Here is a 27,596-nt window from a genome sequence, read left to right as displayed (position 1 = left end):
TTTTACTTAAGATCTAAATGATTGTTTTTTATGAGGATACTTGCAAAGGAGGGTATTTTGACACACAAGCATGTGTATTTAACCGTTCAAGGCCAATAAAGCAACAAAAGTACTCGCACACTCTGTAAGTACCAGTTAATCATTTCTATCTGTATATCACCCACTCCTACTCTCTACTCATTATATTCTTACCCGATCCTTTCAATCTCCATATTGTTCTTGTTCAGTCTTCAGCTCTTTCATTCTTTATCTCCACTCCTTTCTCAAATTCCTTCCTCATCAGTGTGACTATTTTTTTTTCTATATCAGCCTCATCAAGTGAATGATGAATCTCCTTTACTCTGTCTTAGATGATAAAGTTTGAAGCAGCATTACAGTCGCAGCCTGACGAGTGCTCTCTAATGAATAGATCTTATTAATACTGCATAACCTATAAACAGGTTTGGGGCAGCTGCCAAATCCACATGCATCACACTCATTCACACCTCTGTCTGTGTGCTTGTTTGGCAGCTTGCATATGCATGCACCTGCTAAAAACCACAGGCTTTATATAGAAGATCCAGAAATGCTCACAAACCACATCAGGAACACACACACACACACACACACACACACACACATAAGCAATCGCACTAATATGCTCTTCATCACAGGGAAACGAGGCCTGCAGCACAAAGGGTTAAATAAAAGGAGCACATATGGATGCCACAATCTGGCTTTTTATCCACTTTATAGCAGTTAAGCTGCACGCTTACCTAAATATGCTGTATTCGGTTACCATAGCAGCCCGATGAGCTTCCTTTTGTTGCCATGACAACAGAATGAGGCATAAAGTTCAAGACGCCACACACAAAGTACAGAGCGTGCATTTGTTGAAGAAAGAAAAAAAAAAGACGGTGACCGCAAATTGGAGAGAAAGAAAATCAGGCAGTGTGATTTTCAGTGTGAATCAGGTACACAGACACAGGGACAAAAAAAAAAAAGTAACTTTTTACAACAAAAATTGTATTTATATATATATATATATATATATATATATATATATATATATATATATATATATATATATATATATATATATATATATATATATAAAAAATAATCTTTTGAACTTTCTATTCATCAAAATATCAGAAGAAGCCTAAAAAATATCCACAAAAATATTAAAAGATACAACTCTTTTCAACAAGCTCAATAATAATAAAGTAGAAATGCTTCTGAACCACCTAATCAGCATATTAGAAATATTTCTATTGCTGCAATACATTTCTGAAAGGAAAACATTTATCTCAACGTTTCATGGTTGCCCTATACCAAGTGTCAGACTGAATATTTACCTACAAGCAGATATATGGTGTTAAAACACACACAGATCACATCGCAAACAAGTTTCAACTTTATTTTTCTGAAATGCTGAAGGAAGATTCTGCCAAACACAGCAAGGAAACATACACAAGTATACAAAAGACTACGTATCTCCGCTCTGCAGGAATGCAAATATTAGTGATTGTACACAAATATACTTACTCTCACACAGAGGCGGTGAATGGTTCCTGTACCCTCATTCAAATGTAAAATGCAAAAGACGTACCCTTGGAACTGACCTAATGCTACAATAAAGGGTGTTGTTTGAAAACAATTTTTGGATGAAAAAAAAGCTTTCATAAAAACACGAAGTGAAGATCTTAGCTTACTCTGTTTTGTTACTTTTTCATTTCTCTCCTCAAATCTCTCCAATTCACCCTCAGCCAATCAGAGGCCAAGAGTGATGCTGATGGTATCAAACCTATGACATCATTCCAAAAATGGACCCAAGTCTGTACAGAACTGACAATGGAGCCTGTTACAGCATAAGGACACACACACGCACACACACACACACACACACACACACACACACACACACACACACACACACACACACACACACACACACACACACACACACACACACAGAGGAGACAAACTCAACCAGGCACCTTCATTAGTGTCAAGGATTGTGAGCAGAGAGAGAGATGGGAAAATCAATCAGGGTCTCAATTTAATTTGGGAAGGGTAAAGAGGGGCTAAATAAAGGCACATTTATCAAGGCAGATAGAGGGAGAGAGACATGCCGAGAAGGAGAGAGCACTGTAAAGGCCAGACATTATTTTTAAAAGCTTAAAACACACACACACACACACACACACACACACACACACACACACACACACACAAACAAGTGGCCATGTATACGCCTGAAAGTGCGTCAATATAGAAACCATGCATAACTCTTCATTTCTGGTCACATTAAACCCTAAACTTTAGTGTTCACTTGTAAAAGTACACAAGCAGGTACAGAATTACACCAAGCACATACTTCATATTTATGTGGCAATATGACACCTGCAATGTGATTCAGTTTATTTATTTATTTAGTATTAGTTCCAAAGTATTTAACATAACACTTTAGTACATTAGGGACCAATTCTCATTATTAACTAGTTGCTTATTAGCATGCCTTTTATTAACATACTGGCTGTTTATTATTGCTTATAAAGCACATATTTGAATGAGCATATTCTTCATCCCTAATTCTACCCAATAACTAAACTTAACAAGTACCTTATTAATAAGCAGCAAATTAGGAGTTATTGAGGCAAACGCAGCAGTTAATGGTTTGTTAATATCAAGAATTGGACTTAAAATATAGTACTTAAAATATAGTAAAATACTATATTTTCAAAATAAAAATGTAGGAGTCAATAAACTCGCACCACAGTGAGGTCATGTGTTATAGAAGTATAAACAAATAACAACATTATTTAAAAGAACCCTTTGGATATATATGTATTTGTTTGTCAAATAGAAAAGTGACTTACATTTTCAATTTTGAATGAACGGATAATTGTTTCCTATTATTTTTAAGTTGCAATCCGAGTCCTCTATAATAGTTTACATCTCAATATTAAGCTGGAATATTGAACTAAAAATGTAATTAAAAAGAATGACTCTTCACCTTACATAACGGCGTCTGCTTTGGTGACTAATCCTGTAATTGTAAGCTAGTAAATAATGAAGTGTCCAGTGTAATCAGGATACCACAGGCTATAAACACTGCAGGGCTGGTTGCCGTTTACGAACAAGATTATGGATAAGTTTACAGCATTTTGTTACGCAAAGGCAAGATCTGAGATAAGTGTGCGTTTCTCCACATTTCTGTCAATTTTCTGCACAGCCAGAGGCTAAACCCAAGACTTAATACCAAATCACCTGCTGAATTCTGCCAATTGTTTCAGCAGATTACAGCGTGCGTCATGGTCAAGGATTGTGGGTTTTTCCAACAAGCAGTGACCAGCACTCACCAATAAACACTAACACTAACATATGCGATTAACTCGTATAAGGAACGCCAGGACATTTAGATCAGACTGGTATTTTAATATGGGTCACAACCACACAGTCTAATTCGACAGGAATGTCCGGGTCTCAGAAACAACACGGTTTCAAAGTATGGGGTCATGAGCACTGTATAAATTGTGCTCAGCATATTTATAAGGCATAATGGCTCAAATCTACACACTGAAAATGCAATGAGACAAAAGTAGCAAGTGCTAAATTGCACGATCGTGTTCTCTTTTCCAGTTTTTTTGTCTATTTATGTGCTTTCATAATCCACTTTATGGCTAGGCTAAATCAGCTTATGGGTGTTTTTAAACACGCTTTCTGAACATTTCGTCTCCCGGGTGCTACTCAAAGTTATTATGGAAGCTCCATCGGGCCATACAAGTGCTGAAGTGAGAAATCGGGGTGCCAGAGAAGCTGACAGCACACAGCACACTGGCAAATGCTGACTGAAGAGGATCTACTTCAGCTTTCGGGATCCGAAATGGATCATGCGTCACCGACTGCGTGTGCAGTGTGCTTGTGGAGCCAAAAAGCCAACATCCATGTGGAGCATCTGGAGGTGAAAAAACAACAACAAAAAACCCCAGAAGAATGGAATGAAGACACAGAGTGAGAAAGAAAAAGAGACTTTAGTGCTTTCTGATGGAATCACGATCGACACTGGTGCAAGCACAAGGCCAGTGATAGAGAATAGCCTAAGCTATTAATAAAATAAATGATTGGTTACAGACTTCCATTAAACTATAAATGGCTCATAATATACTGCCTTTTCAATGTCAGATAACTGCGGAACAGACTGCTATTTGCAAACACACATATAACGGCCTACAGAACTACATCTCTTGGTTGTATCCTGCATCTTTCAATCATGCAATTCACAGAATATCAACGAACCACCTTCTTCTACTGACAGTCTAAACTGCATAAATTACCTTCTTATTATAAATGCAAATCAACCAGCATCCAGTTGAAAGAGCATTCTTATCAACCAAGAACCCCTCAAAAAATGAAGCTGCAGGAAACAGAAAAACTATGTAAACGATAACACTAGAAAACTGACGGGCAAAATATGCAATATGTTTCTTTAATCTTTCTAATAATTACCATTCCCTGGCACCTAGATTTAAAGACATACATTTAAAATAGTGAACATAAACTGGAGTAAATACATCACTGAATTGTGCCAGAACATCGGTTTGGTTAACTGACTAAAAATAATGTGTAAGCGCAGCCACAGTCAATTTGTAACTACTGATAAAACATGGAAAATATGCAAACATTGCCTTTACAGTCATGTAGCAAGTAACCTTTTAATTCCACGTAATTTAAAAATATTATTGCAGAAGTGCCTGCGTGTTTCCTCTGAAATACTAAGAATCTGAATGTAGTATGGTAAACAAAATATGTAGTCGAGGATCCATTTAAACCCAAAATAAAAGAAGGGGGCGAGAAAACAGCACTTGTCAGAATTACTGTGAGAAGTGAAAATACAGTGTTTAGAGAAGACTATAAAAGGCCAAAATGCTTGACATTAATTTCATAATTAAAGACATAACTGTGCATACAGTACTTGATTATAATTTGTTTCAGGTCTAACACTACGTGAAAGTCTTTTAAAATTGTACTGCATCGTCTGAAAGTCTGAGTAACACTACTGTACATACTTCAGACTGCACAGCACACACAGAAAACTGGCCACTGCAGGTTTTGATTTTATTCTGCAAGTATGCATGATCAGAAGCGACAGCAAAGACATTTATATCATTACACATAAACGGTGTCCTTTAGAACTTTTATTTAAAGAATCCAGATTATGTTACATTGTTGTGTAAGCATCGCATCAAGCATCGCATAGATTTTAAAATATTGCTTATTACTTATAAAGCCCTGAATGGTTTAGCACCTCAGTATTTGAATGAGCTCCTTTTACATTATAATCCTCTACGTCCGCTACGTTCTCAAAATTCAGGCAATTTGATAATACCTAGAATATCAAAATCAACTGCGGGCGGCAGATCCTTTTCCTATTTGGCGCCCAAACTCTGGAATAACCTACCTAACATTGTTCGGGAGGCAGACACACTCTTGCAGTTTAAATCTAGATTAAAGACCCATCTCTTTAACCTGGCATACACATAACATACTAATATGCTTTTATTATCCAAATCTGTAAAGGATTTTTAGGCTGCATTAATTAGGTAAACTGGAACCGGAAACACTTCCCATAACACCCTATGTACTTGCTACATCATTAGAAGAATGGCATCTACGCTAATATTTGTCTGTTTCTCTCTTGTTCCGAGGTCACCGTGGCCACCAGATCCAGTCTGTGTCCAGATCAGAGGGTCACTGCAGTCACCCGGATCCAGTACGTATCCAGACCAGATGCTGGATCAGCACCTAGAAAGGACCTCTACATCCCTTAAAGACAGCGGAGACCAGGACAACTAGAGCCCCAGATACAGATCCCCTGTAAAGACCTTGTCTCAAAGGAGCACCAGGACAAGACCACAGGAAACAGATGATTCTTCTGCACAATCTGACTTTGCTGCAGCTACTGGTTTCGTCTGGTCAGAGGAGAACTGGCCCCCCAACTGAGCCTGGTTTCTCCCAAGGTTTTTTTCTCCATTCTGTCACCGATGGAGTTTCGGTTCCTTGCCGCTGTCGTCTCTGGCTTGCTTAGTTGGGGACACTTCATCTACAGCGATATCGTTGACTTGATTGCAAATAAATGCACAGACACTATTTAACTGAACAGAGATGACATCACTGAATCCAATGATGAACTGCCTTTAACTATCATTTTTGCATTATTGACACACTGTTTTCCTAATGAATGTTGTTCAGTTGCTTTGACGCAATGTATTTTGTTTAAAGCGCTATATAAATAAAGGTGACTTTGACTTTGACTTTGTTGTCATGCCATGACCTCACTACATTTCATTTCATTTAGTGGAGTCCAGTTACTTACTTGAGTTAAAATGCAAAGAGTGACTGCATAAAACCCAAGACCAATGTTAAATTTTATTCACCACACTTCAGCAGTTGAGCAACTCTATTTCCTCCGTTTCTATTGCCAAAGTTACACCATCTGTGGCGTCTCAAAAGATTAAAGAAGCTCAGGAAGTGATTGAAAATGAGTTAGGGGTGAGATACTGGTGCATCAAAAAAAATTAAAATCTCTCAGGATATTTTTACAGGCACCACAAAAAAGCAACTGAAAAAACTGAGAAACAAACAATAGAAACAGACTAACAAGATATTTCACTTGACACTAGCTTTTATCCTCTCTGATTTTCTGAGTCGACTCTTCAGACAAGAAATGAAGGTCTGAAAAAAGAAGGCTCCTGTGAAAAAGAAAGATATGAAGGAAGCAACAGTGACAGGACCTTAATAAAATGGTGGCACTTCAGCAATTAGCAAGCAACAATGTGGCACATAATGCTAAGATGGCTCTCTCTCACGCCTCACACCATGACCTTTGTGAAGGATAACCCACTCTGCTAGCACACTTCCACACAATGTGGTTTACAGTCGTACCCAACAAACACATCTCTGCTAACTGGCCCTGGGAATTTTCGTCTGGTCAACTATCCTTAACACTAAAGGAATACGTTTCATATCAGCGAGGTCAAAGTTAGATTGCCAAGAGTGGGTGAACCTGGAAAGATCTACACCGGGGCTTCCCTAAACGGAGGGGTATGGGAAGTATATAAGATTAAAAAAGCTGATAATGTAACATGTCAGCTAATAAACACCCTCGGTTCTATTCCCAAATCACTTTGAGGAAGAAAGGTTGCTGCACTTCAGCAGAATCATTACATACATCCTGATCCCGTTTTCCTCTCTCCCAAGCCCGAGGAAACCCGACCCCATTCCACACTAACTCTATATAACTACAATAATCATAAGCAGTTTAATTAGCCAGGACATGAGAGATAAATAAACCCATGTATTAAATTACATCATACATCGTCACATCAGAAAAAAAATATGCAAGTAAATAAATAAAATAATGGGGATAAATAAAGTAGAAATAATTTGAACTTTTTAAACCTTTCTAAAATAGCTTTAATGAAAAAAAGGTATTATAAAGTTCACATTTAATTGAAGTATATATGATATCAATGAATGGACGACTGAATATCTAACAGCACAGCAAAAAAGTGAAAAGGAATCTGAAATATGAAGGAAGAGAACTACAAAAACACCATTAGGAAAGAAAAGTGTTGACAGAAATGAAGTCTGAAAAGGAAGGCAAAAGGAAAAAAGAGACAGCGCATGAGCGAGAGAGGAAGGAGGAGAGGAGTGGGGTCAGAACCCTTGCCTAATCATGTGGTGGTCACACTTCCTTCTTTCAGCCTGTGCGTTTCCTGTTCTTATTGTGAAGGTGTGAGAATGCACCAAGGTTTTGAGCTATGGGCTGCACAAAGACATACACACACGCGCAGCAATCCTGCAAAAGCATCAGAATAGAGACAGAGCATATAGACAGACTGAGGCCTCGCTGCGAGAAAGACATTTGTGGAGAGTCACATTTTCAAGCAGCAGCTCAGTGGGAGGAAAAAAAGAAAGAGACACGCAAGAACTTCCTTTATCTTGCACATTCTGCTGTTAAAATCTTCACATCACTAGCATCAAATCATTTTTGTTGTTGTTGTGCTCGTATAATATCCACCTAGGGCTGGGAGAGGACAATGCAAGGATAGCATTATAAATGGATCTTCAAAGTGAATTTTTTTTCTTTATATTCTAGGACTACTTCTATATAACTCCGGGACTTTGTGACATTTCTTTGGCTTTGCAGAAGATTACAACCCAGCTTTTAGCCAGAAAGCCTTTCTGCAAGATGAGCTTGCCACACATGCCAAGAGTGGATGAACTCAGAAAAAGTCCAGCCACATTTCTTGATGTGATACAGTGACTTTTCCAAATATATGAAAAGTACATAAAAAAAACGTTCCACTATCAATTACCAAATAATCTACAAAGTATCTATGACTACAGAATTATTTTCCTTTTCATATTTGTGCCAAACCTGCACAGGTCATTTAAGGAGTAATGTAAGCAAAATACATTTTTTGCTACATAATGATCTTGAATGGAAAATCAATAATGCTTTTCAATTAATTTTTAGACCTCTTGAATGTGTGATTTTATCTGCCTCCACCATTAGAACAAAAAAAACTAACAGGAAGTAGACAGCCTCAGTTAGTACACGTCAATGTGAACAGGTGACACTGAATCAGCAAGCTGATGTCCGGCGGGTCTCAGCTTCCTCAGTTCTGTCTGCCCAGTCCAATGATTTATAAACGCCAGTGGAAAACAAAAATGTCACGAGTTATGAGAATACAATTAAGCATATTCCACATAATAAAGTCCTTTCAGTATCATCCTGAAGTCTCCCTCTCAGAAACATTAGTGGTCGACCGATATTGTTTTTTTGACAGCCGACGCAGATATTTTGAAAAGCAGTGTGGCCGATATAAAGTCGATATAATTGTATTTATTTTATTTAAAAATATTCCTTTATATCCTTTATATTCCTTTGTTAAAGCGACTTCAGTCCGTGGACAGAACTGTTACCAATGACAGCGAACAAGAAGTAGAATGTGAGCACTGTGTGCTCAGAAGCTGCCGTTCTCAGCGACGTTAAAATAAACGTCCCGCCATGAACCCATCGGCAAAACAGAAAAACTTATTGGCCGATGCCGATATTTGAAAATTGCCAAATATCGGTCGATATATCGGCCTTGGCGATATATTGGTTGATCACAACACTCAATAACAACCTCAGGGTAACGCGAGTGCCACGGCACAAGTTTTGTCATCGTGTACAGACATGAATACGTCAGGGAAATAATCTAAATGATCAGAGTTCATTAAGAAACAGCAGAAGTGTTGAGAAAGATGCATGCACATAAAGACACATGCAAGCAATATGAGTGCATAGATGAGAAAGGCACGGGTCATGCATTCGCTGCCTTCCTGAACAACAGGGCTCTGCGTGTGTTCCTGTTGCCTGCTGACTCTGTGTGTGTGTTTGCATGTTTTTCTAGCTCAAGAGAGGACAAGAAAAACTGAAAAACTTGCAGACAAATATGGTATGAGAAACATTTTACGCCCTTGTTTATGGAAATATATTCCAGTAGCCAGTGCAAGCCACACTGCTGGCAGGAAATGTTGTCCCAAGCCTTCTGATCCCACAATTTCATCCCAGGCCCATGAATTAAAGCAACTGCCCTGTCTGTGTGAGGACTACTTCTACTATTAGTCATATCACACATACACACAAAATCAAGAAACAAAATCGGCAACACATTTTGCATTTATGTGCCTTTCTTCTCTTTCTTCTTCCAGTGGCTGTGGTGGAGCAGTTATTAAGTATTGTTCTTTTAAATACTTTCCAGCATTTCAGAAATAAATATGTATGCAAATTACATTTGGTTAATTTTAATAAGTTTATTTAAAGTTCATTTAAAAATCGATTGGAGAAATGGTTCTCAATATAATAAAAATGCAAACGGACACAGAGATTCCTGCCTTTATTAGAGAGCAGAATATGTTCAGACCCTCCCTCCGAAGCTTCAAATATTTGGTGAGGATTACTACCGAAGCTTCGAAGCTCAAAAAATTGTATTTGGACCAGCCCTAGAAACTGCAAGAGGTTAAAGAAGTACTGCAGATGGATGTATTTATCAGAGTTATGCATCAATATTATATTATATTATGTTTTGTTTACTCAAATATCATGTAATGAAGTAGTGAGAAGTTAATTAATCAGTGGTAACATTTTGTGGAATGTGTTGTAACAGGAAAGTGCTATACTAGATATACTAAAGTGTTTCAAACAGATCTTGTGTCTAAGTCAAAACATGGCCAGCAATTAATATGGAGCAGGGTTTCTGGATCTAGACAAATAAGGGTTTTTTGAGGGTTAGAAGAGCGGACACGGCTCATCACAGCATTGGGTTGGGCTGTACAGATGGTTTACATAAACACAAATATGAACTCAGGACTCATGAATCTCAGACAATCACGAAAAATAAATAAACAATAGTTAACTGGATGAAGTTGCCTGTTTTTTTAAAAAGGCACAGAGGCAGCATAAACATTTACATATAAACACATTATCACATGTAAATTCTGTCACCATATTCTCAAACTTCCGTCATTACAAACTTGTATGGCATTCTTTTGCAGAACATAAAAAGATATACGTTAATATAAACCAAAATCATATGATTAGAAATATCCTACTAAACATATTTGTGTTCTGCTGAAGAAAGTCCTGCAGGTTTGGAGTGAAATTAAGGTTTGTAAATTATAACAGAATATTTATTTTTTGGTGAAGTATCCCTTTAAGACCATCTTAAATCCCATTTGTCTGTGTTCTAGTTCTTTCTACTTACACACTGTTCTCCAGGTTCATTATATTCAAATTAGTAAAGCTGTAAATACAAAGTTAATGTAACAGGATGTCAGCATTTCTCCAGAGTCTTCCTTCAGGCAAATAAAATTAAATTAAAATGGTTTGAGGGCTCCGTAACCTTTCAATGCTGCATCAAAGTGATGAAATTAGGAGAGAAATCCAGATCGCATACATTTTATTATTATTACTATTATTATTATTATTATTGATATTAACAGTGACAATAATTTTGTTGTTATTTTTATTATTAACAATAATGCATATTATTATTTCACTATTATCATCAGAATTCATTAGTAATCATACTAATATCTTATATATATATATATATATATAATTAGGTTTTCCAAATGCGGTAAAAGTAATGCTATCCAATTCCCTATATAGCCCACTTCATATTCCTAAAGATGATAATAACTTTTCTGTATTGAGTTTCTATCGATAAAAAAGTTTTGGGACAAGTGACCTAAACGTTAAAACAAGTGAAAATAATAATTTACTAACATCAAAGCTTTAATAAAATCATGAGTCATACAGCAAACTAATTCTCCTACACGACACTCACATTTGGTGTCATGTGTGCAGTAAAAACAAGAAATTTAAACAAAGTAATAGACCATGCAAATGTCCGAAATGCAAAAAGATCAAAACATGGGAAAGGATCCAGCAGGAAGAGACAGCAGTGAGAAAAACAGACACAGTAATGGATGGAGATAGTAAACGTGAGAGAAAGAGACTTAATCAATCTCACTGTTGTCTTAGGATGGAGCCAAGGGAAGCACCGAGGATGTCTGGTTATAATCACCTGTCAGCCGTTTACACACGCGGACAATTTCCAGGACCCTAGGCTAACCACTCAGACACCGCGTGATGTCACAGAGCAAGTGTGCACTAGCGCCCGCAATTACTCCCTATTTTAAAGAGCTCTCCCCTCTTATTTTTCAACTTTTAAGTTATTTAAAAAAAAAAGATACAGAGGTCAAGGACAAGAAATTTGCTAATTAAAACGGCAATATAATGGAAAAAAGGAACCCAGCTGAGAACACTTCTCCATTTTATTATTTTTCCATTGCTGAGTTGGTGTTTGTGTAAATGTTATTTTTCTAGACCACTTTCCATTGGGAACTCAAACTGGCCAATTCTTCTGAATTCCAGCTTTCCATAAGCGGTGCCTAGGGGACAGTGTGAACTGATTCACAATATCTTATATGCACAGGACAATACTCCTGACAATAACTGCAACTTAATTATTCTTAGAGAAAGTCAGACTGTTTATATAATTATATGTGCTTGCTAAGACATGAAACAATATTAGTACTGCTCATACCTCGTTCAAACCCCTAATCATTGGAAACCACCTGGATAACAACATAATAAGCCGTACAGCTTAAGTAAAAGTATAAAATATAAGTAAGTTCTGCAAGTTCAGAACTGGCAAGACAAAAAAATAATAGTAATTCTATAGATTTAAGTACTTTGGTTTTTACATGTACGCCAAGTACAAAGAGATTTTTAATCGCTTATAATGCCTGGAAAGAAATAGCACAGACACTGGAAACTAAATATTCATGGCTTTTTCTTCTAAAAGCTTCATGGAAAACACCCAAAACAACGTAGCATCAAGGTGGCACGTTTCAGGCATGCAAGTGCCACTCATTTTCATCATCAAATGTTAAAATGTAGCGTAAACTTTAGTTTTTGCAAGTGGGGCCTTATTCAGCACGCATAAACCCACAAGATCTATGAAAACGAAACCAGTGGAGCGGAACATCATTCATCTGGGACACAATCCCATGAGAGAGGTTAACTCAGTCTAAAAACTAGACTATATTAGAGGAACCGGGTGCCTGTTAAATGCAGAGACTTAATCCATCAGTGCAGACAAGTGTCTAAATAGTCTCCAGTGAATTGCCCTTTCAGCTTAAAATTAGATAATGGAACCATCAGCTGATGAATTAGATGCGTGTATGTGTGTGTGAGAGATGAACACACACGTACATGGAACCTGGGTGGCAACAGCAACACTGTGACACACTGTGTTGTGTGCCATTATTGACAACACCCTTTCCATCTAGGTCAATGAAGCTTGAGGGTTAGTTCACCTAAAAATGAATTATCTAACATTATTTATCCTCATGTCGTTCCAAACCCGTATGACCTCCTTTCTTCTGCAGAACACAAAATTAATCTGAATCTGAAAAGTGTTTTTGTCCAAAAAAATGAAAGTCAGCGGGGCTCATAATGTCGTTTTGGATTATTGTATGGGCAAAAGCATTCAAAATATATTCGTTTTCATTTCACAGAAGGACGAAAAGTCTTACAGGTTTGGAACTACTGACTTTTTTTTTGGTGAACTATATATTGCTGTAATTTCACAAAATAAAATATTCAGTTTCTATGCATTAAAACTGACTCCTTGTGAAATTAGTGGACCTGCAACGTTTTCAATCACTGATGAAAGAGAGCAAAAAGGCGAAAAGTTGAGATTAACAGGGCAAAGCATTAGATGGTGGCATAAGAGTAAAATTACAACAAGAGAACAGGTGAAAACACGCTCAAAACAATTCATCACGCTCATGTACGGATGCAGATGTGATTTAATGGACCACACCAATCAATCCCACAACAAAATGAGGACAGCATGAAGGGAGTACAGGTTTGAGCATGCAGATGTCACAAGCTGGAGTATGGGGAATACTGTACATACTAACCAGCCTCCAGTAAATCCCCAATCAATGTTGAACTAAGCTTCAGGATATTGCGCAAACATGGCGCAAATACAAAAACAATGGTATGGAGCAACATGACATTTTGCTCAGTATTTAAACAATGTTTCCATCCACTTTTCCTGTTTTGGTCTTACCACAGTGATTCCCTGTGATTACCAAACTTGGAGTGACCTGAGGAGTCACTCCCAAATTCCCTTGAAAAACTCATGACTCTTTGAACTCACATCTCTTGTGAATTGGTATTGGACTGAAAAGCAAACATAAACATACACTTGCGTATAAAGCAGCTGCATGAGCTGGAAATTAGGTAAGCACAGTCCTTCTGCTTTTCTCTCCTAAATCTTTCCATGTTGTCCATCTAGACGTTCTTTCTTCCTAAACATGGCTCCTTTTAATACATTTCTGTTATTTACTCTTGTCTGCCTCCCTTAAACACATGGTGTTCTTAATGAAAAGTCATGTGAGAGATGGCAATGTCTACTTCACAGTGACTGGTTCATTATCTTGTCAATGCGCTGATGCCCGTCTCTCATGTTCGCAAACAGTCCGAGATCATTTGTATAGGTCAAACTGGTGAAAATGACTAGCTAAGTACGAAGTAAACAACTTGGACATCACTTCTGTTCATGAATGGAAATAAACTAACTTGAAACATGAAATGATCCGTGAGTAAGCTGTTTTTAGTGAGTAAATGAAAGCTGCACCGCCGCGCCTGTCACATCGATATATTTATTGTGCGTACAGAAGATCTGATGACTAATGAGTCAATGGGAAGGTAACTATTAATAATAATAATGGCCTAACAATAGTTCATGGTAATGAATTAAAGTTATGCAAAACAGTGTTAAAACAATGTAAGTTTTTGAAGCAATGCAAAATGCTTAAAACTAAACTTTGATGTGACTTGATTTTAACTTGATGTTAATAATACAAGCATACTAAAAAATTAACTGGAACAATGTGTAAACATCAGACAGAACTAGAAAATGAATTTATACTGGATTAAGAAAGCATCAACCCATTTTTCATTTAATAAGACCACAATATTTTGCTAAAAACAGCAAACTTTAATGCGTTTTGCCTGTTCGTTTAAACAACAATGGCGTTTTGGGGACCGAAAACGCATATTACTGAAAACAGGTTTCAAAGTGCAAGTTTTTGAAAATGCCACCGTTGTCGTTTCCATGTAAACACCCAATACGGGAATCTTTGAAAACAGGTGATGTCATGCTCCGGTGTAGTACGTGTTAGGTATGTAGACATGCACAGTATGTGTCGATTTTAAAGGCAAACGCGAACAATAAACAGTACATGGTACTGTTGTTTGTGGTTTAAGAGTTAGCTAAATCTTCTTCAGCAAAGTGGGGATTTGCTTTACCAATATTACAACCAACAGTGGAGATGCATCATATACAATATTATCATCACTTCCTTACAGGTACTGATTACTAACAAGGTGACAGCGCCAACTACTGGCCTGGCATATGCAATACAGCGTTTTTGCGGATATGAGTAAATGCGAATCATTTTGAATACATTGTCGTGTATGTGTGAAAGTTTTTAAAAGCGCAAGGGAAAAACCTTTCTGTTTTTGACTACATCGTTGTCATGTAAACGTAGTCTAAGCCTGCAAGATCCACCAACACCCCCACAACCCCTCCAGTGAGTGAAGCACAAGAGGGCATGAAACTAAATTTGCCTAGCAAAAACTACAACAAGCAAGGGTATACTGTTGAGGTCTTTGGTGGCAAAATATGTTTATAAATAAGTATGATAAAAAAAATTAAAAAAATTATGGAGTGATAGCAAGCTTTAATTTACCCAAGGCTAATTTGAATGCACAGAAGGGCCTATGACACCCACATAAAACGCCTCTTTCACAGCTTTGCAGCGCTATGAATGTGTGTCAATCAATACGAGCTAAGTTTGCTGTGCATGGCTTGCTCTTTAGTGGGCTGATGAACAATTGTTCACCACATACAAAAGCCATGCTATTTAATCTTATTACAATACAATAACCATGTAACAATCACTGCTCTCTTTTCAAATCAAAAGTTTGCATTTCAGTGGAAAAAATGAAGCCTTAAGTAGAGAAATATGAAGGTTAAAGGTATATTTCTCCCAAAAATTGATTTTTTCTTTCATTATTTTTTTTTTATCATTTCCTCATCCTCATGTCGTTCCCCTATGACCTACTTTCATCCGTGGAACATAAAGGAGACATTTGGCAAAATGCTAGAAACTTCTAAAAATCTTTTCTCCATTCAATGGAAGTGAATAAGGCTTTCGTCGCTTTTGTGTTTCACTGAGGAAAGTAAGTTATACAGGTTTGGTAGAACATAGGCTAAGGGTTGAACATTAACTGTCCCTTTAACCCTATAAAGCCTCCTGTATAATATTTTAATGCCATAATTTGTAAACATCAGAACTTTGCTGAAAACCCTGTTGCACACAATGCCTTCTGCCATCGGATTGATCATACTTTTTACTACTTATAAGCCTTTCAGTATATTTCAAAAAAATGTCCACCTGCAGGTCGAGGTACACATGCTTTTTGCTGTGAATTTTTTATTATATTTATAAAGCAATGCAAGAAGTTGTTAGTGATATTTCAGGATGAACAGGGTTTAAGTAACAATACTTTATTTATTTATTTTAAGAAAAAACATTTATTTACAAAACATTTGCTCAATCGTCATTGTATTGTGCATTGTGTGCTTTGCCACCCACAATTAAAATTAGATCTTTGATTATAAAACATTTAAATATCATCTTAGTAAGACACATTATTAGAAGATATAGAGTGACATCTGATATTAATATGCAATTTTGCAGGTATTCTGTTATACGGTTAAATGTTACAACCTATCAAAATTTCATCTTACTTTTTGATCATATAACATCTGCACCAAATTACATATTTTTGCTATGTTTGGGCCTCTTAAAATTAAGGTATATTTCCTCCTTTGAACGTGAGCTCCGTATCATCACTATATCGCATATGGGCCATAAAACCTTGATGTACTGAATGTTTTGTACAGTTTGTATCATGCAAACTTTTAAAACATTTTCATATATATATATATATATATATATATATATATATATATATACATATATGTATGTATTACAGGATATGCTTATATATATATGTGTGTGTGTGTGTGGTTAAGAAAACTAACACGACATGTGAATATGAAAACGGCCTCTTGCATGTATTGTGCAAGTCCTAACTGTGTCAAACGTCAAATCAAGCATGCAACCCTGTTACAGCCCAAAATGTAGGCTCCAAACCATAGGTTTCCTCTCATGATGGTGTGAGCCGTGACATGTAAACAGAACTGAAGCACAACTGAGAGGATTGCTGGGTTACTCATCAAACTCAGCGCACGTACATGGTCGCCCACGACTCGACAATCTATCTTACACTGCGACTATAGGGCCTAAAATTGCACAGACAGGCACAGAGAGGTGTTAAAATGAGATTTTAGGCACATCAAACCCCACCGCTTTTCTGAAAAAGGAAACGTCGAAGCCTTTTCTGAAAGTTGAGGAAGTGAACTCGTAGTGATGAGCAGGAATTTCTCGCACTGGGTGCGACAGACTTTTCGGTTTCTGGCAGCGGGACGGAAAATAATCAACTGTCTGCTCATTTTCAATCATGCAGCATTAAAATAACATGTCGTAGTAAGAGCGTGCAGATAATAAATATGACTAGCCGCAGCGAGCGATGCAAAAAAACATCAGTCACAACTTGGGTCCTCAAACTGCAAGATAACATCAGATCGCAGTTGATAAGACGAGTCGTTAAAGCAACTGAATGCTGCACTCCTACGCATACTCCGAAGAGATTTCAACTGCAAGGCTGTACAAGAACAGAGCAGAGCTGTGGCGTGCTGGTCAGTCACCCCACCCTGGGTGAAGTACAGAAGATGTCCAGTGTGATCATGTTTTTAAGATGATCGTTCGCTTCGAGTGCCGAAGCATATCCTGTAACGTTAACGTTAGTAGGCTGCAGATTAAACCGTGTGTCTCACTCAGATAAACTAGTAGGTTTCCCACGCCATCGCTCCAGCCTCGGAGGTTCGGTGGAAATGTTCATCATAAGGCTGGCTGTGAGATTATGGTATCGTGACTTCAACATAAGAAGTCAGAGTCTGAATTGGACCTGCGCTGTAAACTGACTCTTACCTGGTCCCCGCCTTGTCGCCCATCTCCGCAGGTCTTTTCCTTCAGTTAGGGGAAGATGCTGTGTATTGGATCTCTAACCGAGCCGGGACTTCGAGTAAAGCGGTCCTCTTTTCCTCAATCACTGCCACTCTCGCTGGCTTTCGCAGGGTAGTTTCCGCAGCCCAGAGACGGAAGACTCTCTCCCCACTCCGCTCGCTGCCGCTTCAGACAGCAAGCAACTGGGCTTTGGCCTCAGAGATTGATGGGCATCGTGAGGAGCCAATCGAATGTGGAGAAATCTCTGACGTCATCCCGTGGGTCATCAAATCCTCCCACTTTGCCCTAGGGACTACCAATCAGAAATGTGCTGCTTAGTACAAGTGAGGAAAAACTTTTACATATTTACGCACAATCTTACGGCGTTTCCGAGAACCTGTTCAACGTTTTACGGAGAAACTGTGAAATGTGTTAAAATAAATTTACAGAGTTTGGGAGACTGTTGCATTTTCATCTAAATGCCAAACGTTGGAATGTTATCTCTGTATGGGTTTCATTAAAATGTCAAAATGATTAGGCGAATGATATTAAACAGGAAAGCAACAGACTGCGAAGGACTGCTAAACTGCATTTGTTAAACTACAGTTAATTTTCTCCACGACAAACTAATATAGAGTTCATTTATGACTGCATATGACTCCCATTTAATTTTAGCATGTCACTAATGTCATTATCGAAAGAATTCCCATGATGGCATTATGTAACCCAACCACGAACTCATGCAATCGTATGCAATAAAATAGAGCCTTGCGCCATCTAGCGACGAAAATTTAAATTACAAGCAAATAAATGTCACCAGATGAATATTCCTGTCAAATATATTTCTTAACACAACTGTTGTGGATTACGAGTTGTTGTATAACCATACGCTTACATATATATATATATATATATATATATATATATATATATATATATATATATATATTTAGAAAACAATCCAGAAGATTCCTTTAAGAGTTCCTACAATGAAGAACTTTTAGTTTGAGATCAAATTGAAAATCAGGGATCCATGGACTAACCATTGATGATTTAAAGACCATAGAGGACCACAAGGACTTCATTACACAGTGTCTGGTTGCCCCAAACTGGACTTCTGAGTGCTTTGTCTAAGTATAGTACAGTACATTTGTGAACCATGATACATCTAGGCTACTGTTGTTGTTTGGAACTATTGTTGATGTTGAAGAAAGAAGTATATATATATATAAGCTTCAAATGATTTTCTGTTTGTATCACTAGGTGCAATAGCCACTCCTATCAATGTAACTCTAAAACATTTTAAACACTTCAGTTAAGTAGCTAAATCTGAAGGTGGCTGAAAACATTCCAACACCTTTTTATTTGTATGTTTTTCAATACATATTGTGCTTACAATATGCTAGATATTTTCATGAAGGTCCATTCATGCCGGTTTCTCTCTCTGGTCTTGGTCTACACATACAGACACACTCACCACAAATAAAAATGTTTCAATTTAATTGCAAACCTCAAACATATAAAATGAAAATCATAGATACAGATAAGTGCAGATTTATCATCTGCATCGTTTCCTTACTTTATATTCAACAAAAAAATAAGTATTAAACTAGGGATGCACAATACATCAGTGACCGTATCGATATTGGCCAGTATTGACATTTTATGTTTAGATATTATCAGGGCTTTTTTTTTTCTTTTTTCTCAAAGCTAACTTTATTATTTTTTATGCCAGATTTATGCCAGCATTTAACACAAATCAGCATTTCTATAGTGCATTCCTAGATCACACAACAGTTAATATAAAGGAAAGATAATACAAATATCTTTCCTACATTGATCATGGATGTGCCAATATATCATGTAGTATAGTAAACAACATATAGTGCACACCCCTGCAACAGGACTAACTGACGTGCTGGTGGCAACTGCTCTTCTGCACTGATTTTTTTTCCTAAATTGGACAAGGAAGAGGAAGCTAATGATTCAGCATGAAATGTCCGATATCGGTGCACAGTTCCAAACTATAACACCTTTCCACATGCAACATACTACAATCATAAACAATATCTACTCAATGTCAACCAAATACAGAGCTACACACTCAGGAGCCTCTTAAACAAACCAACAAAAAATATATATAGGTCAGGGATTTACATATACAGGAAGGGTATTACAAGTTTAAAGGCCTTTTGTTATACAACTGGTAAAAGGATACAAAGATGGGCTAGGAAGACACTGGGCTACCATGGTGGAAGTGAGATCTTGACATGTGCACATGCGCTCACACGCACACAAAGCTGGAAGTAAGAAACTGTGATACTGAGTCTCTTACCAACAGCACACAAAACACTCCACCTCTATTAAAACAACAATGGGGCTATGTAAGACCACCAGTGTATTCCGTATCTACTGTACTTCAATGGGGGAGAAATAGTTATTATAATCATAACTGATCAAGTACACAAAAACGACAGTCTATTCATCGTCATCATATTCATCATCGTCCTCTTCTTCGTCTTCCTCCTCATCATCATCCTCATCATCCATATTGCTCTTCATCATGGGTTTTGGAGCCATACAATTCCCCATCATTCCCATACCCATGGACACACCCCCAGCCTTGCCCTTCGTCTTGTAATCCGCAACATCCTGCGCAAAGAGTTGAAACGTCGTTATATTGTAAAACACTGCAATCGTGAAATGTTACATGGTGGACTACTGAAGCATCTAGATCAAGACATGCCTTTTGATACTTGTCCTTCAGCTTGTTGGCCTTTATCAGATAGGGCTGTTTGGTGCCATCTGTGAGGCTGTTCCACATCTCGCCGAGTTTTTTGGCCACATCTCCGATACCCAAGCTGGGATACTGAGCCTTGATTTGTGGACGATGTTCCGAGCAGAACAGGAAAAATCCAGAGCTGTTGATCAAAAAAGGTGACAAAATTTATTTATTCATCAGGATTTGTAGGATAATGCTTATAAGCAATAACGTGGTATGTAGTGAATATTTTAAACTACATTAATAGTTTATATATATATATATATATATATATATATATATATATATATATATATATATATATATATATATTTATATAAAACTGTCATTCAGAACCTTGTACAGTACATAAATCATTAAAATGCTGGAATATTATAATATAAGGCAGGATAGCGATAAAAACCCTTTCTGCATGCATCAAATTAACAACATGTCCTTCATAATAACTGCATATAGACAGTTTTAGTAATTGAGGTAATGTGTGTCAGGTCTACTACTCACGGTGGTCTCTTGGGTGCGTTGGGATCCTTCTTCTTGCCTCTCTTGCCTTCGGGCATGTAGTGCATCATCTCTTGATCATAACGCACCTTATCTTGTTTGGCCATGTCATCAAACCTGGATTTCTCTTTAACGGACATCGCCTAAGCAAAACAAATCAATAGCGTTTTCCACTGAGAATATGAAAGTACTTCTGCATTGCTCTGTTTCAATCATTTGAGTCAAATAATATCAGAACATTTCAGTTCAAATCTCACCTTCCATCTCGCAGAGCATCTTTTGGAGAATTCGGAAAAGCTGACAGGAATCTCGGGGCTTTTCTTCTTGTGTTCCTCCCTGCATGTCTGAACGAAGTAGGCATAAGAAGACATCTTGCCCTTGGGCTTTCTTGGGTCTCCTTTTGCCATATTTGTGAGTTGTCCAATAAAGTCTTCTCTTTTGAATTTTTATCTAAAATGATAGGGAAAAAAAGAGCATAAAACAACAGAAAATAATAATAATAATAATACATTTTTGGTAAGGTGTGGCTTTCAGAAACAGATTAAAACACACAGTGACCCATTGTATTTTTTTAATTTTTTTAAATAGTACAACATTTCTTACATCAGTGGGGTGCAGGGCTTATTAGACTAAGATGATACACAAAGGGAATTCCAGACCCGTCCTTCTTGCATGGGGGATGTGAACTGATTATTAATGAGACTGATTTGGTGTTCACAGCTATTTTTGGAAAATACAATGTGCTATAGCAATTAACAATACAGATTTTATTATTTGTTATTATTAGAAAAAGTTTGGACTACTCTATTGCACCGACACAAATTACCTCCATACACAGTATTATAGGTCATACAGCAGCACACATGTGAAGACACTGGTGGCAGCCTATAAAACTAAAACCAGAAAGGCCATCTGCTAGAATTATTCAACATCCTTCACATGAATGCATCCTCATGACAGAAACTATTCTTTATTTTTCAAATCTTTTTCACCTTATTAATATTTAATTTTGAGCTCAATCGCTGTTCTTGGGTTATAAGTACGCATTACAGCATTCTGCCTGTTTACAAGCATATAGGGGCTGTTATATATAGCCTAGTAACTGGTATAAGCTCTGCCTCGCGCTGCTGTTCTTCATTCATTAAAATGGCTTCTATGCAGAGCGAGCAAACAGATGGGTTGACCGTGCAACAAAGCAATACACACCCCCTCGGGTTTAAAAGACGATTCCAACGACCCAAGGTTTCTAATTAAAAGAAAAACATATTTATCAACTAAAATAAATGTTGTACTTTTAGTTTAAAATGACTGTAAAAGGCTTTCAGACCATATTTTAGCGTTTTGAACTGTTTTTCTAAGTTGAGCCCTAGCTGTCGCTTGGCGCAGTGCTGCCTTAACAAAGACTAGAGCCAGCCATTGCCTATGCGAGTATATTCAGCGCAACTGTCAAGCTGGAAAACATGAAAAATCGTTGTGCACTGTCTTTATTTTAATCTAAAGACTTAAAGATAGACAATCCAGAGCGAAAACGAAAGGAAAGGGCAGTTTTGCATCTAAAATGTAGGTTTTCTGTCTGAAATTTTCCCGTCCTTGCTGCATGAAGGAATAGCTGCTCGTCAATGGTCTCAATCGCCAGCCATTTTAATACACGGCAAGCGCGCTTGTTTAAGATGGAAAAGGAAAAATGCGATAACATGTTTCTAACGCGTATACACATCCATATTTCACATAATAAGATAGAGAGTACAAAAATATTGCATAAGCGAATGATCTTGTAGACAAAAAAATTTCATTACGTAAAGATGTAATCGAAATCGGTCTGTATAGAAGAAGGCAGGGTGGTTCATAGACAGGACATAGCGAGCCATATTCAGCAGCGATGCGCGTAAAGAATACAGTTAGTGATAAGAATCAGTTCAATAACTTTTAATCTTGCAGTTAAAGGGAAGGAAAACATAGTAAGTGCTGATAACAGCAAATCAGAAAAATGCGTTTGACCTCTATAAAAATAGTTTGATTTCGTTCACATTTCTGTGATTTATGAAAAATAGGCAATATATCTCAGAAAGACAAAACGCCAATAATATACATAACTTGACCTTCAGATATGAAAAAAAAAAAATAATAATAACATTTATTCTGTTTTAGGGAAATAAATGTTAGTTTCACATTTAATTTAAAAAAAAAAGTAAATGTGTATAAAATTAAATATTGTAGCTAAAAATGAATGGAATTTGTTGTGTTAAATATAAGACGGTTTTCCGTACCTGTGTTGTTGAGTTGATTGAAATCTCGCCACTGTCTTCCCTTCTCTCTCCGCTTTAAAGCCCATGCGCTCAGCCTCGCGCTAGCTCAACACGAGACCGGTCTGATTGGCCAGGCAGTCTCGCCGATTCAAAACAACCTCCATTCCTCTCGCTTCTTCCAGATTGGTCCTGGTGTGAGTTTTCGTATGTAATGCCCAGCCTCTTAACTTCTGAGGATGCTTAGAGAACTTGCCCAGAAAATTCTTCAGGGCTTCAGTTTTGGACCTTTTCATGTTAAGATATGGACGACACTTTGTCAGCTTGGATTTAGAGGATGCTTGGCAAACCTGCTAAGAAATAAACACCAGGTTCCCATTATTGTACATTCTTTTGTTGTTGTATTTTATTTTTCGTGCTTCTTCGCTTTAACATCTACCGTAGTAATGATATCCATCAAAATACAAAGGATGGATTATTGGAGGCTTACTACAAGATCAAAAGACTGCCAAAGACTGTCACTATAATAATAAAAAAGTACTTCATAATTATATGATTAATCATAATTGAGAGAAAAAAGACAACAATGCAAAAACAAAAATACACTGCAACTGGTAGACAGTATCAAGGCTGATATAATCATGTGTACAGCACTATTAGGTGCTATGAAGGTTATTTCACACATTCACGTACTGTTCAATTTTTCAGGTGTCGGGACACTTAGCTGAAGGCACCTGAAAGATGGTATTATAACAATGGTTTAATGTTTTGTGTGCATTTAAACTGTACGCTGTGAGACGTTTCCAGTGTGGCGCTTGAAATCATATTTACCACCACATAAAAAAAGACTGCAAAGCATTTGCAGATGCACAAGCGAGAAGCAGCTTGCCCTGTTATGATATACCGCAAGGTCCATATGTACTTACTTTCTTAACTGATATTTTATAGGATGTAGCAGATAAAAGTCCAATTTTGTTTTATATTATACTATTACTATGATAGATGTCTTCAGTGTTGAACCTGAAAAGAGCAAGACCAGCAAAATTTGGTGTTCAATTTAAATCGGGACACACACACACACAAAAATATTTTGACTTGTTTCATGTTCCTTTGTATATAATTTTCTCAATGTTTTACACTGTCATATGCAGTATTTCAGAAGCATGTATTTAAAATACAAAATACTATTTTCTATTTATTTTTTGTATTTTACTATTTTGTACATTCATAATGTGAGCTGCAGCTTTGGGTGCACTGGGTGAGCAGCTTTTCTAGAATAAGATAAATTGCGCATGTCATGATCAGATGAACACACGTGGTCAGAATCTGCATTATTATTATTAATAATAATTTTGGATCTTTTATAAAAAAAAACACACAAAACTCTAACCTTTCATTGGAGAATAAGAATTTAAAATGGGGGGAAGGGAAAGTCGTGACATTTGCCAAGTATGGTAACTCAGAACTGGTGCTCTGCATTTAACCCATCCAAGTGCACACACACAGCAGTGAGAAGTGAACACACACCCAGAGCAGTGGGCAGCTATAGATCCAGTGCCCGGGGAGCAACTGGGGGTTCAGTGCCTTGCTCAAGGGCTCTTCAACTATGGGTATTGAGGGTGGAAGAGAGCACTGTTCATTCACTCCCTCCCACCTACAACTCCTGCCAGCAACGAGACTCAAACCGGCGACCTTCTGGTAACTAGTCCAGCTCTCTAACCATTAGGCTACAGCTGCCCCACTAATCTCATTTATGTCATAATGAAATATCATTATGACATACATGTTTTTCTCTAACAGCATTGGACAAAGTTAACAGTATCTTTTATTCAATACTTTTTGAAACCTCCATTTAGCATAATAACAGCTCTGAGTTTTCTCCTGTAATGCCGGATGAGGTTACAGAGCACCTGACAAGAGATCCTTCATCCAGAATCATTCCAGATCCTTCCGATTCCCAGCTCCATGATGGTGCTTCTCTTCAGTTCACCAGACTCCTTACGGTGCAGGTCTAGGAACTGGAATGGCCATAGCAGAAGCTTGGTTTCCTGCCCAGTGACCCATTTTTGTATTGTTTTTAATGGTTTGTTTTTGGATTATTGTCCAGTTGGAAGATCCAAACATGACCCATTATAAGATTTCTAACAGAGTCAGTCACGTATTGATTTTTTTTATCTGTTGGTATTTGATAGAATTAAAGATGCCATGTATCTAAACAAGATGTCCAGGACCTCCAGCAGAAATATAGGCCCACAACATTAAAAATGCAGCATTGTACACATGGGGTACTTTTTATCCCTCTGTGCACAATATTGAACCCATATTGAGTGTTTGTTGCTAAAAATATAATTTTGTAGTTACATCTGAATATTAAAATTCAAATTCACACTTGCATGTTGGAAGGCAGTTTTTTGTGTTCGCACTCCAAGTCGAAGTGGCACACTGACAACTGTGAATGTGCGAGACTTCCGGTTCATTAACCACTGTAGGAAATGGCAAATTTTTATGACAAATTTGTCACATTTACAAAATAAGGTGATTGTGTTCACCCATCTATGCAAATGTTTGTTTAGAAAAGAATTCGGTTAATCAATGTCTGTGCCATCAGTTTAGTGTAGTGATTGTGTGCATTTGTGAAGACACTGATAAATGGTACTCTACAAAAAAAAAAATATTGAAAAAAGGAAATCCAAAACATTTTAGCAAATAGTATTGAATGCCATAGAAACTAATGAATTTTTTAAAATAAAAAAGTATATACAACAAAAACTTAATATGAAATAAATATAAAAAAGTACTTTTTGTATTTCCTACAGGGGACGGGAAGGGAAGTGGTATGTAAAATTGTGGTTGAACATTCACTCCCCCCACCTACAATCCCTCCTAGTACAAGACTCAAACCTTTGGGTTATGAATCCAAATCTTTAACCATTAGGACATGACTTCTCACGCACAACTTCCCATGCCCAAGTCTCATTGACCACTTGTTAGCAAAAAGCTTTTTCAAATGGGCCTTTTACTAATGTATTTTATGTTATAGAATTAAATTATGTTTACTAACAAGGTTCCTAAGGAGCACGGTCAAATAATCAACCAATTCGGCACAGATGTAACTCATTTAGCTAAGCATCCTAACTACCTGCCTCTGTCCTATGACACTTTTCGGGCATCTCTCCTTCAACTTCTCACTCCTAATTTATTTTCATCCCATATCAGGAATTGGGGAGTTCTCTGGGGTCGGGCTATATTCCGGGCTCGGAGCCCTCCCAGTGTGCCAAAATATACTTACTATTTGCTATCAGATTAGATGTAAGGGTGAACTTGTAAAACATGAAAATATATTGAGGTTCTGTTAACCACAAGACCTAATTTCAGTTTAATCAATTTAATCAAAAACATGTTTAAAAAAAAAGAAATTCAAGACAAAACCGGAATTGATAGTGTTAAAAAGCTAACTTAAAACAAGAACACATGGAAAATCATAAGGGTCATTTATTTTTATTATTACTGAGATTTATACTTTATACTGGAATCTGAGGGTGCAAAAATATCTAATCGCCTTAAAAGTTGTCCAAATGAAGTTCTTAGCAATGGATATTACTAATCAAAAATTACGTTTTGATATGTTATTTATGGTAGGAAATTTACAAAATATCTTCATGGAACATGATCTTTACTTAATATCCTAATGACTTTTTTTGGTATAAAAGAAAAATCGATAATTGTGACCCATAAAGTGTATATTGCTATATGATACCTGTGGTATTTATGACTGGTTTTGTGATCCAGGGCCACATATTATCAAGATTATGCATCCATTTAAATATATTTTCTGTGATCATACCACAAAGAACGGATGAGTCACTGTCGCACATTCAATTTACATTTACTGTGTTTCATCGTCTTACAGTAAAGCACAGATATAATGTAAGTGCCCATTTCTACTCTCAGTATCGACTTGCTATAATCTTAGGTTTGAGAAGTTAAAGAGAACATCAGAACTCAACAGTACATGCATACACTGGTTGTTTAAGCCTTCTTTTATAAAAGTGGATAATAAAAAAGCACTTAGAAAAACAGTTGACCAACCAGAAGAGTCAAACTCATAAATTACTATATTTGCCAGTTAGTGATTGACAGTTATGCATGCTGATAATATGACAACCCCCCCCCCACCCCGTGCACACCACTGTATGACAATATAATAGTGTTTTAGTTGCAATAACACTCCAACATGTAATATCTATGCAAATTAAGTATCTAATAATAGCAAAATAGATATATGCCATACCATAGAAAGGACTGTCTGTATTTAAAAC

General features: G+C 37.1%; 2 protein-coding genes across 2 annotated transcripts in view; both read right to left on the bottom strand.

Moving 5' to 3' along the window:
* The window catches only part of LOC132119089 (arrestin red cell-like), a 39,131-nt gene extending 21,162 nt beyond the window's left edge, over positions 1-17,969 (bottom strand). Inside the window, exon 1 of the mRNA XM_059528839.1 lies at positions 17,740-17,969. Within this exon, the coding sequence (XP_059384822.1) occupies positions 17,740-17,762 (23 nt within the window). The 5' untranslated portion in view covers positions 17,763-17,969. The remainder of the gene's footprint in view (positions 1-17,739) is intronic.
* Positions 17,970-19,237: 1,268 nt separating this feature from the next.
* hmgb3a (high mobility group box 3a) lies at positions 19,238-23,420 on the bottom strand. The gene is made up of 5 exons (XM_059528832.1): positions 23,302-23,420; positions 21,292-21,484; positions 21,038-21,177; positions 20,501-20,675; positions 19,238-20,406 (listed from the first exon to the last, which is right to left on the bottom strand). The coding sequence occupies exons 2-5, from the start codon at positions 21,439-21,441 to the stop codon at positions 20,233-20,235; spliced, it is 639 nt and encodes a 212-aa protein (XP_059384815.1). The 5' UTR covers positions 21,442-21,484; positions 23,302-23,420; the 3' UTR covers positions 19,238-20,232.
* Positions 23,421-27,596: the final 4,176 nt, after the last annotated feature.

This window comes from Carassius carassius, chromosome 3 (genome assembly GCF_963082965.1).
Source record: "Carassius carassius chromosome 3, fCarCar2.1, whole genome shotgun sequence".
NCBI classification, from domain to species: domain Eukaryota; kingdom Metazoa; phylum Chordata; class Actinopteri; order Cypriniformes; family Cyprinidae; genus Carassius; species Carassius carassius.
This window is presented reverse-complemented; position numbering and strand designations above follow the sequence as displayed.